We start from the raw sequence: 14,282 nt of genomic DNA on the forward strand, positions 1-14,282 counted from the left end.
AGTGTGGAGGAGGGCTTAGAGAAGACCGGAATAGATATACATGTGGTGGGCGGGAGTGGGGGAGATGGGAAGGGCAATCTTAAAGTTTAGAGAATCAGCTCTTGCCCGATCCCCTTCGGCCTCTGAATCACTCCCCATGGGTTCGCAGGGCTTTGTGGGTAGAAGGTAAGACGAGAGTGAGCCAGGGCTCAAGGGTCCCCTGTGGAATAACATTCAAGACTTTCAGTCTGGCCATCCATAGCTGGCTTCCCCCTGTACCGCTGAGCTGTCTGGGAATCGGGGCTGAGAGGCTTCATAAAGCCAGCAGCTCTCTGCTTCATTCCTACCCCTTTGTCAGCGAAACCCGATGCCTTCACCGGTGGTATTTTGGTTTCCCTCTCCTTTCTGATGCGTTTTCCAGCAGCTGTGCATTTTTATCCCTCTCCTGCTTCCACACACCTTCCTCCATTCCTGTCTCTCGGACTGCTCTTCTCCATGGCTGTCTCCCACAATGGCACTCTCTGCCTTTCACCGCCTCTGTGTGCTCGCCCCTAAACAGAATGGGCTTTGCGTACTCAACATTCAGTTTTATGACACACATCCATCAGCTTGACAGACTTGTTTTCACATGCACAACAGGAAGTCAACAGAGAAAGAACCAAGCACTTCTGCCCGTGAGCAGTGACCGTGGCTCATGTTTGCAACGCCACGGCCTGTCTGTTATATTTCACCCTTCTTTCTCAGATGGTGGCCCCAGGGCACACATATTTTCTATCTATGTACCTATGTTTCTATCTATCTATCTATCTATCTATCTATCTATCTATCTATCTATCTATCTATCTGCTATGGAGGAAATAGCCTTTATAGACTGAGCAAACAAATCAATAAATCTTCTATTTTGTGTGATGCTAAATATGTTCTCCATGTGAAATAGAAAAGCTATGCTGGGCGGAGGTGTTCCACAACTGATTCCAGAAGGAAACCATGTCTAGTTCTTGAAGACCAAAAGGCCACTTGAGAGAAAGAGCAAAATAAGAGGTCTTTGAGGTCCCTTTCTCTTTCTCCTTCAAAAAAATGTTTCTCCCTTTTTCCAACCCAGAATAGTTTTCTTATTCCAACACATGGGTTTCATAAGACTAATTCAGCACATAAAACTTGAGTGCGTCTGCCCCATGCATCACACCCCCTCCAAACTATAGGATATCATTGTCTTCATCTCTGTGACCCAAACGCATTTAATCCTAAATTGATGTCATCAGAAGGCCTGAACTAATGAAACTGACTTCAGGCCCAAGCTGTGATAATTCTAAAGTCTAAACAGAGTGGGGCCAGGGAACCAATGCCTCAGCTACAAAGGAATTTAATTTGGCATTTTCAAAATGAGGATAACTTTTGACCCAAGAAGGAGGGACAAAGAGCCCTTGTGTTTCCATTTTGGGAGGAAAGGAAGACAGGTTCTAAAAAATAATGCTTGCATAATAACATCAGAGCTTCCAAAAATTCTGAAGTTAAAAATTTCCTTTCTCTTCATTTTCAAGTTGAGAAATAGTCTATCCCCCCTTCCCTTTCCTCAAGAAACATGGCAAAATTGTGTTCTGAGGGGTGGGAGTAAAGCCCCATTTTTTCCACCTGACATATGCCTTCGTATATTTAATGGGAAGTTGCCACGCTATCTCCCCAAAAAAGTCCAATGTTGTGTTGGGCCTTAGCATAATCATATTGTGACAAATGTGAAGAAAGAACTTCCCATCCCAAGAGGTTGATGTGTTTTTGGCCTGAGCGGACTTTAGACATAATCATAAAAGTGGATGAGTATGTATTCCCAGAGCTGTACAAGTAAACTCAGGGCATATCCAGCCTACCCAAAGATAAGGTGTAGCAGTAACATCCTTAAAACCTATAAACCTATTCAAAGCAAAGTCCTGTGTTTTTACCTGCAGCTCATTGTCTCATGGGGCAGTTGTGGGGAGGCAGCCAAAGATAAGAAGCGTGATGCTTACAGATGTCAGCATATTTTCGAAGACACGATATTATCACAGGGAATCTCTTCCTCTGAAACCCTGTTTTCTAGCAGAGTACTCTCAACTGGTAATGATGGGGTTCCTTAAAATGTGAACAGAGGTGTAATTTTATTTTCCTTTTTACTATCCTCTTTTATGCAGGAAAATAAGCCAGTAGGCACCAGCATTTTGCAGCTGGTGGTGACAGACAGAGATTCCTTTCACAATGGGCCTCCCTTCTCGTTCTCTATTTTGTCGGGAAATGAGGAGGAAGAGTTCGTGTTGGACCCACATGGGATCCTGAGATCAGCTGTGGTCTTCCGGCACACAGAGTCTCCAGAATTTGTGTTGTGTGTCCAGGTATGGCCTCCTGCTCTATACACATCAGGTTGGCTTTCTCTTGTGCTTGTTTCGGTGCCCGTTGGTTGGTTTTCCTTTGTGGAGCGAGTCAACATAATTCATTACCGTGCAGGAATGTTCCCCTTTTAATCTCAAATTCAATTTCACACCAATAAAAGTGGCCTCTGTGTGTGAAATTGAACAGGAAGGAAGAGAAGCATCATAATTCAGAAGGGACATTCCTATAGGGTGTGGCAAGAAAACAGTCACTGGGCCTAAATCTGCATTCTAAAAATTCCTGGGGTCCTAATTAACCCCCAAAGACAACTAATTGGTCAAGGCTTGGTGCTTTGTACTGAGTAATATTTGCCACATCACCCCCACTTAGGAAAACACCAATCTTAGTTCTCATTGAGCCATATCATGGCCTCTGCTTTTGAAGAGACCTCTGCTTGGTAAGTTTTCCCAGTGAGGCAGGGGGGGCCAAGCACTCAGGTGGCAATAGCTTCCCAATATTCGCACTCCTCGAGGTCACTGGCCTGTTTAAAAATCAAATGGGACAAAGAGGCAAAAGTAACAGGTATGGAAAGGGTGTGGATAGAAACAGGAAATGAGAGAACATTAGAAAGTTCCCACATATGAATTTTGCCAGTACCAAGATTTGTGTCCCATCAGTGAACCGAGTGACATCTTTTTACCCACAATTGCCACAGAAGGCAAGCGAAAGTCATTATTAATGATAGTAATAATCACAATAGTAATTCTTTATTTGTATGGCATTTCATTGTATATATTATTTCTTCTGATAAGTTATGGTTTACTCTATCTACTCCATGAAGCCTTCCAAATTAATGCCTTTGAGCTCTGAGTATGTCAATGAATGCTTCAGTTGCCACCCACTTCTTCAACATTATTATGTAAATAATTTTATATCACAGTATAGGTACTCAAGTGAAAGAGAGATTTTTAGTGACTTGTGACAGAAGCTAGTCGAGTTCTTTGCATATCTTCTCTGGTCATTAGAAAACAGACTTGGAAGCAGCATACAGAGCTGTCTCCTCCTAGTCCCTTATATTAAACGACCATCACATCCTGTGTTTCTGCCTCGTAAAGTCCCTGTGTGCATTGGCGTCGGTTACACTGTCTTTGCCATCTGCCCGCTTTAATCTATATGGCCCCATCCTCATACTATTGCAGAAGCCTCTGGGGTGATTCCTCTGCCTTCGGCCTCATTATTTTCTGATCTGCTCCATCCCCCTCCCAGATTAATCATTCCACTTTGATTATGTCATTCCCTTAAACCAGGGGTCAACAAACTATAGCCCCTAGACCACATCATGTCCTCAACCTATTTTTTATAAATAAAGTTTTATTGGAACACAGCCTCACGCATTTTTTTACATATGCTCTGTGGCTGCCTTCATGCTGGACTCATAGCTGAGTACTTGATAAAAATTATATAACCCCCAAAGCTTAAACTGTTTTTTATCTTGCCTTTTACAGAAAAGGTATGTTAACCCCTGCTCTCAACTAAAACCATCTGTGGCTTCCTTCTGCCTAAAAATGTGTGGACTGCAGGCTAAATTCTGGCTCAGACTCTTTTAGATTTGGAATTTCATGGTATTTAGGCAGACATGACTCTCCAGTCCTTCTCAGGCCACAGGCTCACTAGTCTCTCACCTTACACCCAGCAGCTCATGCCTTTCTGTCATCTTTCTGACCTCTGACATTTGAGTGGGCAACCTCTGGCCTATAAAATCCAAACTCATCACTATCAATTGAGGCCCTCCACAGTTTAACCTCTAGTTCCACCTAATTTGCTAAATGTATATTTTCCTACGTGAATTTTCCTTGTCAGCATCTCTGGTCCACATATGTCCATCAAATAAAGCATGTGGTAATGGTAATAATAAAAATAACAATCACGTTAACTCTCATAGACTAAGTGCTTCTAGGGGCCAAGCTTGTGCTAAGCACTTTGCAATCACTGTCTTTTAACCCTTCCAACACAAGAATCCTGTGAGGTAGATACTACTATTTTACTTGTATTACAGACATAAAAATTGAAAGTCAGAGAAGTTAAGTAACTTACTCAATGCCAGACATGTAGTGAGTGTCAGAGCTAAGAGTCAAACTCAGATCTATGGGATACCCAAGCCCCTGCTTTTACACTACCTTCCACAAATAAAACCACACCTGCCCTAGGGACCCAGCCCATGGGAATCTGCCCTTCACGGAAGCCCTACAGCATTGGCTACACATTGCACATGGCAGCTATTCGGTAAAGATCTGTTGTCAGAATGGTTGTTTCATCAATTCTGATATAAAGAAAGAAAATCAAAATTTTTTACTCAGACTACCTATTTTTCCTTTTGGTCTACCATTTTTTATTCTAAACCTTAATACTGTAAAATTCCCACTTAAATAATGTTTCTTAAGTGTGCAGAAAGGTGCCGCCTTGTCCAATCAAAAGGAAAGAATCCAAAGAGAACAAAATTTTTTCTTGTAAGTGGGAATGATACTTTATGAGGTTCCCTTGTGGCTTCTGTCCAAAATTAAAACAAGAGCAGCCTGTTACATGTTGGGTCGCGTAGAACCCTCTAGCCTTCTTCCCTGTTTATCCCCACCAGCTGTATTGTCTTGACGCATTTTATTCTCCATAACAGAGTGTACATGTGGGTTCCGAGGGTGATAAATCACTCCTCTTACTTAAATCCACATCTTCAGCATTTCGCGACTAGTAGCAGGGGATGGAGGAAGAAGCAAAATGGTGCTTAAAAGAGTAGATGTCTTCTGAGTTTTGCTGCTTTTTTCAAATGATTCTGATTTTGTCTTAGTTCCTTGCCTTTCCCCCTCTTGGTTGTTTTAGGCAAAAGACTCTGGCAAACCCCAGCAAGTTTCTCACTCCTACATCCGTGTGCGGGTCATTGAGGAAAGTATCCATAAACCCACAGCCATCCCTCTGGAAATTTTCATTGTCACCATGGAGGACGACTTTCCTGGTGGGGTCATCGGGAAGATCCACGCCACAGACCAAGACATGTATGACGTGCTCACATTTGCCCTGAAATCGGAGCAGAAAAGCTTGTTCAAAGTGAACAGCCACGATGGGAAAATCATCGCCCTGGGAGGCCTGGATAGCGGCAAGTATGTCCTGAATGTGTCGGTGAGTGACGGCCGCTTCCAGGTGCCCATCGACGTGGTCGTGCACGTGGAGCAGCTGGTGCACGAGATGCTGCAGAACACCGTCACCATCCGCTTTGAGAACGTGTCCCCCGAGGACTTCGTGGGGCTGCACATGCGTGGGTTCCGGCGCACGCTGCGGAACGCGGTCCTCACCCAGAAGCAGGACAGCCTGCGTATCATCAGCATCCAGCCCGTTGTGGGCACCAACCAGCTGGACATGCTGTTTGCGGTGGAGATGCACAGCAGTGAGTTCTACAAGCCGGCCTACCTGATCCAGAAGCTGTCCAACGCCAGGAGACATCTGGAGAACGTCATGCGCATCTCAGCCATCCTGGAAAAGAACTGCTCGGGGCTGGACTGTCAGGAGCAGCATTGCGAGCAAGGCCTGTCGCTGGATTCCCACGCACTCATGACCTACAGCACAGCTCGCATCAGCTTTGTGTGTCCGCGTTTCTACAGGAACGTGCGCTGCACCTGTAACGGTGAGTGCAGGTTAGAATTCCCGCCCACCTCACCTCCTGAGAGTTGAGTGAACTGGGTTACCATTCCTCCTAAGCATGCATTTGTTCATTCACTCACTCAGCAAAATATTTACTGACCAGCTGCTATGTGTCTAGTCACCATGAGACATGCTGGGGCTGAGGGGGTAAAGGACACAAGCTCAGCCCCTACTCCCATGGAGAGTGTGGCTTCTGGGCAACACAGACATACAAACAGGCTAGCTTGAGCCCATGCAATAAGTGCTGCTAGGGGAAGTACAAACTCCTGTGGTACCAATCTAGAGGGAAGATTTCCTAAAGGGAGTAAGTATCTCTAGGTTGAGGTGAAGAATAAGTATTAGGTTGGTGCAGAAGTAATTGTGGTTTAAAAGGTGAAAAATAATTGCAAAAACCGCAATTGCTTTTGCACCAACCTATAGGAATTAGACGTGTAAAAACAGGTAGGAGAGGGAGAGCATTCCAAGCAGAGGGGCAGCTTGTATAAGGAAGGCTTAAGGGCAAGACAGGAACCTACACAGAGGGGATTGAAACAGATTTCCTGTCACTGGAAGGCGCATGGAGTGATGACAAATCAGATTGATGAGCCAGCTCAAGGACCACACAAGGGTTAGGTAAGATGAAGATTTAGAAATGATCCCAGGTCAGTGGGGACCGTTGGCTGATTTGAAGTGAAGAAGTGACAGGATCAGCTCTTTTGCAAAAGCATGCTGGCTGCAGAAGGGGATGGATTAGACTGCGTCAGACCAGATGCAGGAAGACAAGTTAAGAAGCCATTGCAGAGGGCAAGGGCAGTTAGATTTGCTTCGGTGAAAAACGGGGCTAGATATCTGGGAGCACGGTCAACGGATGGATTCCGCCCTCAGAGCAGCAGAGATGACGGACTGCTTCCCATTTGTTGATGTAACTAGAGTTACTGAACCTTGACCTTGCCTGATCAGAGGCCATAACTGCACAGAGTCACATGCCCACAGTGGTCAGCGAGAAGCATTGCTCTCTCCCTCTTTTCCTCTCTCTGACATGTGGAGCCATAAATTCACTGCCCTCTTTTAAGAAAATTGCACCCAGAGTCTTTCTAGCCAGTGTGAACTTAGAGCCCAAAAGGACTGTAGCCCAAAGAGAGGCCATTTGTAAAACATCACTTTAGGTAATTGAGGATAGGCAGAGTCCCTGGTCACTTTCCTTGTAGAAAGTTCTTCGTTGCCATTTGGAAAATAAGCCCATCAGAGGAAGCCCACAGAGATCACAGCTCCCTTTGAGAGACATTTTGACAGCTTCCAAGCAGCCCAGAAGAGTGCCAGCCACTCACTTTGTGGTACCAAGTGAATTCTGTTTGTGTTTTCATCAGGTAGATGCAGTGGTCTCTGACCTGTTGACTATGGAAGTTAGCTCCAAAGTAATTCAAAGCATTCATGCTAGGTGCAATGCCTTTCTGACAGATGCCACCAACATGCAGGATTGATGAATGCCAACTGTCCTCGCCTTACCTAGATTTCCTCTTTTGGCAAACTGATTTATGCACCAAAGTTCTGCTAGAGCCTTTATACAGTGATTCACAGCAGGGTTCAAACGACACTCACCACAGTCCTGGACAGACCCTCCAGGAAAAACTAAACCAGCTAATTAATCCTTGTGCTCTGAGAACTTGTTTCACTCAGCAAAAATTTGTGGAGACAGCAGTGTTCTAGACACTGAAGATTCAGAGTAAGAAAAAGACACAAACCCTGCCCATAGGAGCTGGTTATTGTGAAGTCAGTTTGCAAGTACCTGTCTATAATAATATTGTTACAATAAATGCTGGGAGTAGAAAGAACAGAGTCCCTGATGTGGCCAGAGGGAAGCTTTCTGTGAGCCAGGTGCTGGGTCCTGAGGGATGAGTATGAGCTCATCACGAAGAGACACGGAGGGCAGGCTTGGCAGAATTTGTTAAAGGAGAGATTTAGAGGGTTGACTTTTGTTGGAGAGAGGGGTGCTTGCTATGCATTTTGCATGAGACACTAATGTTTTAAATACAATAAGTTGCATGGTGGTATCCTTGCCCAGAAGTCCTATTCTCTACTCCTCATAAACCTTTCTATCCCAGTAAACCCAGAATGCTAGAATTTGTTGTGCTTCAGCCCCCAGACATCCCACAAAGAGGCCTTGGTTTGCAAAGCAAACTTTTCCTCAGTGAGAGCTCTGTGCACTCAGGTCCACCTCAGAGCCTCTTCTCACCTTCAAGTCACTCTTATAATTAAGCTTTAAACTAAAATAGTCAATTTTAGTCGTTAAAGGACTCCAAAAGGTCATCTGGCCCAGTCCTATCTCATCAGGTGATATATGATAATCTCCATTTTATACGTGTGGTAGCTCCATGCCTTGCCTGGGGCTGTACAGCTGGTGAGAGTGGCATGCTGATTCAATAAGGTTCATCTTGGGCCCCTATTTTATTATCTGCATCTTAAGAACATGAACTCCTCTATTTTTTATGTGAATCATAACCCCAGTGCTATGTACTCTGTAGGAATACTCAAATAATCTCATATTTCTCAGCAGACGGATCTTCAGCCTCACAATACCACCTTAGGATGGCAGAGGGTCTCTCAGACTCCAATGCACGTGGGGCTTACTAGAAATACCCATTGCTGAGCTCCATACTCAGATATAACAAGAGAGTCCAGGTGAAGCCTAGGATCTATATGTGTAGTCTGGGTGATTCTAATGCTGGTTGTCAGGAAATCAAACTTTGAGAAATCTCACAGCAAGATGAAGTAGAAAAAATTTCTTCCAGGTTCAGGGGGCACGCTTTTAGTTATAGTAATAATAGCTCTCTCACTTCTTGTAAAGTGTCTACTTAAATAAAAATACAATGAAGAGCTATTAAGGAAAGCATTAGGCATTTTAGGCATCTTCTCATTTATTGGAAAGGAGAGTTAATTCAACAAATGCCCCCCCACCCTCCGCCAACACAAACACACGCACACGCACACGCACACCCACAGCTAGTATTGTCCAGTTATTGGTTTACCCTGGAAGATCAGCAGGTTCAATAAATGGACTTTCCCACCACGTGGTGGAATAATTAGGATGATAAATAGAGATAGCTTCCCATTCTGAGCTGTGTAGTAATGTTTACACATATTTTGTCTCAATGTTTTATCCTGCTCCCAACTTTTTCTCATGCAGACTTTTCTCATGCAGATTTTTGGGTCCAATTAACATCATTAGCATCTTGAACCAAAATGCTATTTGTTTTGACAAAATGAGCACAAGCTTGAATTTGAGTGCCAAATAGGCGTATTAAAATCCAGCCACCATCCATCAAGCATCACGTTTGAACAGAAGTTCAAGAGATATGAAGTTCTGATGTTGTGAGGTGGCACCTGGTAAACTGTAGACATTCAATGAACATTGCCACTCTGCTGAGAAAGCCTGACACCAACCTAAATGAGTGGGGCATGAGACATGCCCTTGACCTCCTCCTACAGGGGAAGCAAGCAGACAGAGCATCAGGGGCGGTACGTGGGGCTGAGCTGATTGTCCATTTTGGAAAATTTTCACTGATTTTTTAAAAATCTAATATAGAAATATATCATAAACTAGGCATTTGTCCAGGAGAAAGGACTCCCCATGAGACCATGAGAGTTGAAGACCAGTGTGTTTATGAGTTGTGATAAAAGTAGGTGCCTGATTTGTCAAGTCCCTATTCAGCTACGGAACACAGAATGGAACCTAATAAGAGGAATGGCGCGCCACATAAAATGAACGGAGAGTTTGCCGTGGTGAAGCACTAGACTAGGCAGAGGTAGTACAGCCGCAGTCCTGCCTTCAACCATGGATGTGGTACTGTCCTAAGGGTCTGCTCAAGGAAGTAGGAGGAGCATGGAAGCCCTGAAGCATCACTGAGGGTGATGCCCCCTGAACTATGTCTGAAAGGATGCCTAGAATTAGGCAGGTGACGGGGAGGGAAGGTTCCAGGACAAGGAGCATTAGAGCAAAGGAATGGAGGTAAGAAATGTGCAATTCAGTACACAGATGAAAGCAGGGGCAAACATAACAACTAACATTTATTGAGCCATTACCAGGTAGTGTGCTGTTTTTCTAAACATATATAATTGCATTTAAACCTCACAATACCCCTAAAGGGTAGGTATCATTAACTTTCTTCAAAAGTGAAGGAAACTAGGACTTGGAAATGTCAATTGTCTTGCTCAAGATCCCAGAGCTAGTAAACAGCCAAGGCGGAATTCACACCTGGCAGTCTTAACCGTTGTACCCTACCACCTCTGCACAGATTTAGAAGGAACCTGAAAATCACCTAATCCAACCTCTCACCTATCTCACCTACTATAGACATCCTGTTTACTCTACCCCTGCCACAGTAATTCAGCCAATTTAAACACCAGTACCAGACACCCACTGCCTCACAGAATGGACCTGAGACAACCTTCTCCCTTACAGTGCACCTTGTAATGTCACCCAAGTCCATCCTTTAGAACCACACAGAACCTGACTTGTCTAACTCCTCCTCTACAAGATATCTAAGGATAGTTGTTATGACCCCTTGAATCCTCTTTTCCTAGACTAAGTGTAGAAGTCCTTTTGATCCTTAGCTGTAAACAAATAGGATCTATAAAGAGTTGTGGGTGGGGCACAGAAGAGGCATAAAGGGGCTGTCCACAGTCCTACTTACAGGAGACCAAGAAAGGCATCAGAAGCAATATAGTTGGTCCTATTGGTCTTGCCAAGCAGGGAGTGCATTTTAAACGAGGAAGCAGTGAAGAGAAAGGCCCTCTGGGGATCTGTACACCCTTTCATTTGCTCATTCACTCAGTAGTGAATTGAACACTATGCCAGGCTCTGATATGGGTGCTAGAAAGATACAGTGGTGAGTGAGGTTGATGTGGTCCCCATCTTCATGGAACATGAACCAACAATGGGCAAATGACAAGGAGCTCTGTTGGACTGGGTGGTGGGGAGTCAGGACAGTCCTGGGAAGGAGTACAGTAAGACAGGTAAACAGAGACTGTGATAGGCAGCCATGGTAATATGCTTCCAATAAGCACGATAAAATAAAATGATGAAAGCTTTTTTGAGGCAATAAGATACCAAAAACTTAACCTTGATGATTTTTTAAAAAGCAGAGAAAAATCCGAGATTGCATTTGCACTTGGGCTGGGGATTGTTAATGCTAATTCCTGGAGGAGAGTCAGCAGTCCCAATACCATAGATGATTTCGAATAACCTTCAGTATCGTCTCTGAATCTTGACCAAGTTCTTCCTGCAAACTAGAAGGTTTCTATTTTTCATTCATAACAGATAGGTCTCTCTGCAGGTCCCTCATCTCCACCACAGAGTCCCAAAGTGTGAGGAGAAGTTGGGAGGTATTCCCCGCCTCCACCCCCCGGTGGTGATGCCAGCTTCTCAGCATGTATTTTCATGATATTCATCATGATATTCCCTCATAAATTTCTCCCACACACCACTGCCGCAGGGAGGTTGTCTTTAATGAAACTACACTTACCCTTTAGCAAAATCATCCAGAAAGTATGGTTGAGCCAAGCAAACACCATTACAGATGATTCTGTGCTTCTGAGAGAACCACCAGGGACCACTTCAAAGCCAAGAGACCTTAAGGGAATGTGTTTTAAAATTTTAGGCAGGCCAGGAATTAAGAGGGAAACTTATTGACTTATGTGGCATTTGCCGAGATACGACATCTTGGTAAAGATGTATGTATGAATTCAGGGATGTTTACCATTTAGTTATTGGAGTTTTAGTGTAATGTTTACCATTAATTTACCCTTAGTTATTGGATTCCCAGTATAATGAGGCAGAGACATAAATCAAGAGGTTGAATCAGTTAAAAGTGCAGAGATAATAATCACAACTAGACACTGATGTGTTCGCTAAAGGCATAAACTTACTCCAGGGGACTATGGCAATGCTGGGGAGATGAAGGAGAAGAGTCACTAACTACGTAGCGAGAACCTTCTAAAACCTCAAGAGGATTACCTTTCTCCTCCCTGCAGGTTCCAACGCTCTGAAGCTTCTGCTCAAGTGATTGTATGTTGTTAACTCTTAGAGAGTGACCTAAATTTCTATCTGAGCCAAACTTCAGAAAGTGAAAAGCCTTCTTTTGGAGAATGGCCACATCGTGTACACGTTTCTCTCATGGAGAGACTATAGGAAAAGAAGAACACTTCCACCCAAGGTGGAAGGGGTTTCCACAGCTATGTGTGGCCTGTGATGCTACTTAATTGAAAGCTCCAGGCTTTATTTCACGCCTCCCATGCACGTAGTATTTCATATTATCTGTCAATTGATAAGTTATGAATTGGACCCAAAAATGATGGCAGAAAAATAATTGCACTTGTGTCGGGTCTCTGCCATGTTGCTGAGTCAAACTAGTATCCCTGGTTTGGGGACCTTTTAGTAATAATTTTTTACTATAAACTTTTATCTTTGCAAGCTGCTTTCACACATATTAGTCCATTTAGTTCTCACAGCTCTAGGAAGAATCATTATCCTCATTTTTCAGAAAAAGAAATTGAGACCCAGCAACGTCAAGTGACTTGTTCAGAGTCATACAGTAAATAAATTTAACAACTAGTCAGGGCCACAAGCCACGTGTGCTGCTTGTCAAACAGCACCATTTTCTATTACACTACTCCAGGGAACAGAGCTTTCTCTGCCTGCTTTATGTTCTGACAGTTGCTAAAATGTCTGCTGTTTCTGTCCTGCCCCGACATACAACAAATGGCATCAGCTGGTTTGATAAACTGGGACCCTTCTCCCTTCATGCTCATTCTGGCACCAAATTGATGGATGCCTGGGGATGCAGAGCATGTCGGTCTAGAGCCCCCATCCCCCAAGCTGTCATGGATCACAGCGCAAGTTAATTAAACCTGGGTTATTTAATGATAGTTAATAAGATAAACTTCCTCCCAGAAGCCAATGGGAACAGACACAGTGCCTCTGCACTGGTACTCGGGAGCTGATGAGGCACTTTCTGCCACCAAAGAGAGAGTCTGTGAAGCTCTTTGCAATGGTAGGTATATGAACTTCCCTGAAAACGGAATGACATAAACATATGATTTCTGAAAACAAGTTAACCCCTCAGCATTCATTTCAAGCATACTGGATTGTATGTTGCTAGAGAATTTAATGCTTTGGCTGGAAAGATGGTTGTTATCTCCAGGAATGTGTCCCCGGGACCCAGATCTGGGTACATCTGAGGGTGAGGGCCACACAACATTGTTCAGTGCTGGCATACAAAGGTCAAGTCCCTCTGACAATATGTGTTTCAGGAAGGACCTGGTTTCTTATCAGAGTTAATAGAGAGGGAACAATATTGCATATGGGAAGTATTTAGTTCAGGGAAACCTTTTTTTCAGTAACTAAAGGTCTCTCTACTGGGAATAGACTGCATTTTGTGCACATGCTCACATCTGCCGCCAGCTAAGGAGGCCCTCACATTTACACTGACCTCTGACTCTAATCTTTCTTCTTACGTCCTTGAGCCACAAGAGCGTGGACTGTGAGCAGAACAAGCTGACAGCAGCAGCTGGAGACCGAATGTTTATGGCTCCTCCCATCTTGGACTGGGACTGGGGAGGAGACCCCAGGGACTTTTTAGAGCATCAAGAGACAGATCCCTTGCCAAGAGTTGTCCCCTTTACCTTAAAATAAAACCTATTAAAAAGAAAAAGAGCGAAAAGTAACCTGTTAGAGTCAGTGGCTGCTAGAGTAAATAGAAATGCACATTATTATGTACCCAATATTTATATTATTAATTTTAGAATGCACATAGTATAATATTCATATTAATATATTTTTAGATATTCTCCAGCTAGAGTTTTTATAACAGGGATTGTATCTAACATAATCCATTAATATAATGGATTTAATTATATGGGTTCTATGGTTATGACTTAAGGAAAGAAGAAGAAAATGAGCTGTGAGTTTGAAGCCCAGTTGTGAGTCGAAGTGGCTTTGTGATTTAGCCCCAATATAAGGGATATGGGTGATAAAGTGAAAAGTCTTGTGCTAATTACCAGGGCAGGACTAATGGCAAGAGAAAAGGTCAAAACATGTGAATAAAAGGGAGAAATACTCAAATGCTGTATTTATTTTGAAATACAGTGTTTAGCTTTTATATATAATATGCACTTATAGCTCTTAAAAAACGTTATCATAATTCTTGTGAGAGAAAATAGCTTTGCTATCATGGGTCTGAAATTATCGAGCCCTCTTCTCCTCTTTGAAACAGTGGCTTTTAAACTGGATTTTTGATAAT

At 43.6% G+C, this 14,282-nt stretch overlaps 1 protein-coding gene across 6 annotated transcripts in view; it reads left to right on the plus strand.

Annotated features, from left to right (window-relative positions):
• The window catches only part of FAT3 (FAT atypical cadherin 3), a 635,533-nt gene that overhangs the window by 582,311 nt on the left and 38,940 nt on the right, over positions 1–14,282 (plus strand). For all 6 annotated transcript variants that reach the window (XM_081062135.1, XM_081062137.1, XM_081062140.1 and 3 more), the window contains 2 exons: positions 2,145–2,342; positions 5,191–5,989. In XM_081062135.1, coding sequence (XP_080918261.1) covers positions 2,145–2,342; positions 5,191–5,989 — 997 coding nt within the window. The remainder of the gene's footprint in view (positions 1–2,144; positions 2,343–5,190; positions 5,990–14,282) is intronic.

Source organism: Rhinolophus hipposideros (genome assembly GCF_964194185.1).
Source record: "Rhinolophus hipposideros genome assembly, chromosome: 10".
Taxonomy (NCBI): Eukaryota; Metazoa; Chordata; class Mammalia; order Chiroptera; family Rhinolophidae; genus Rhinolophus; species Rhinolophus hipposideros.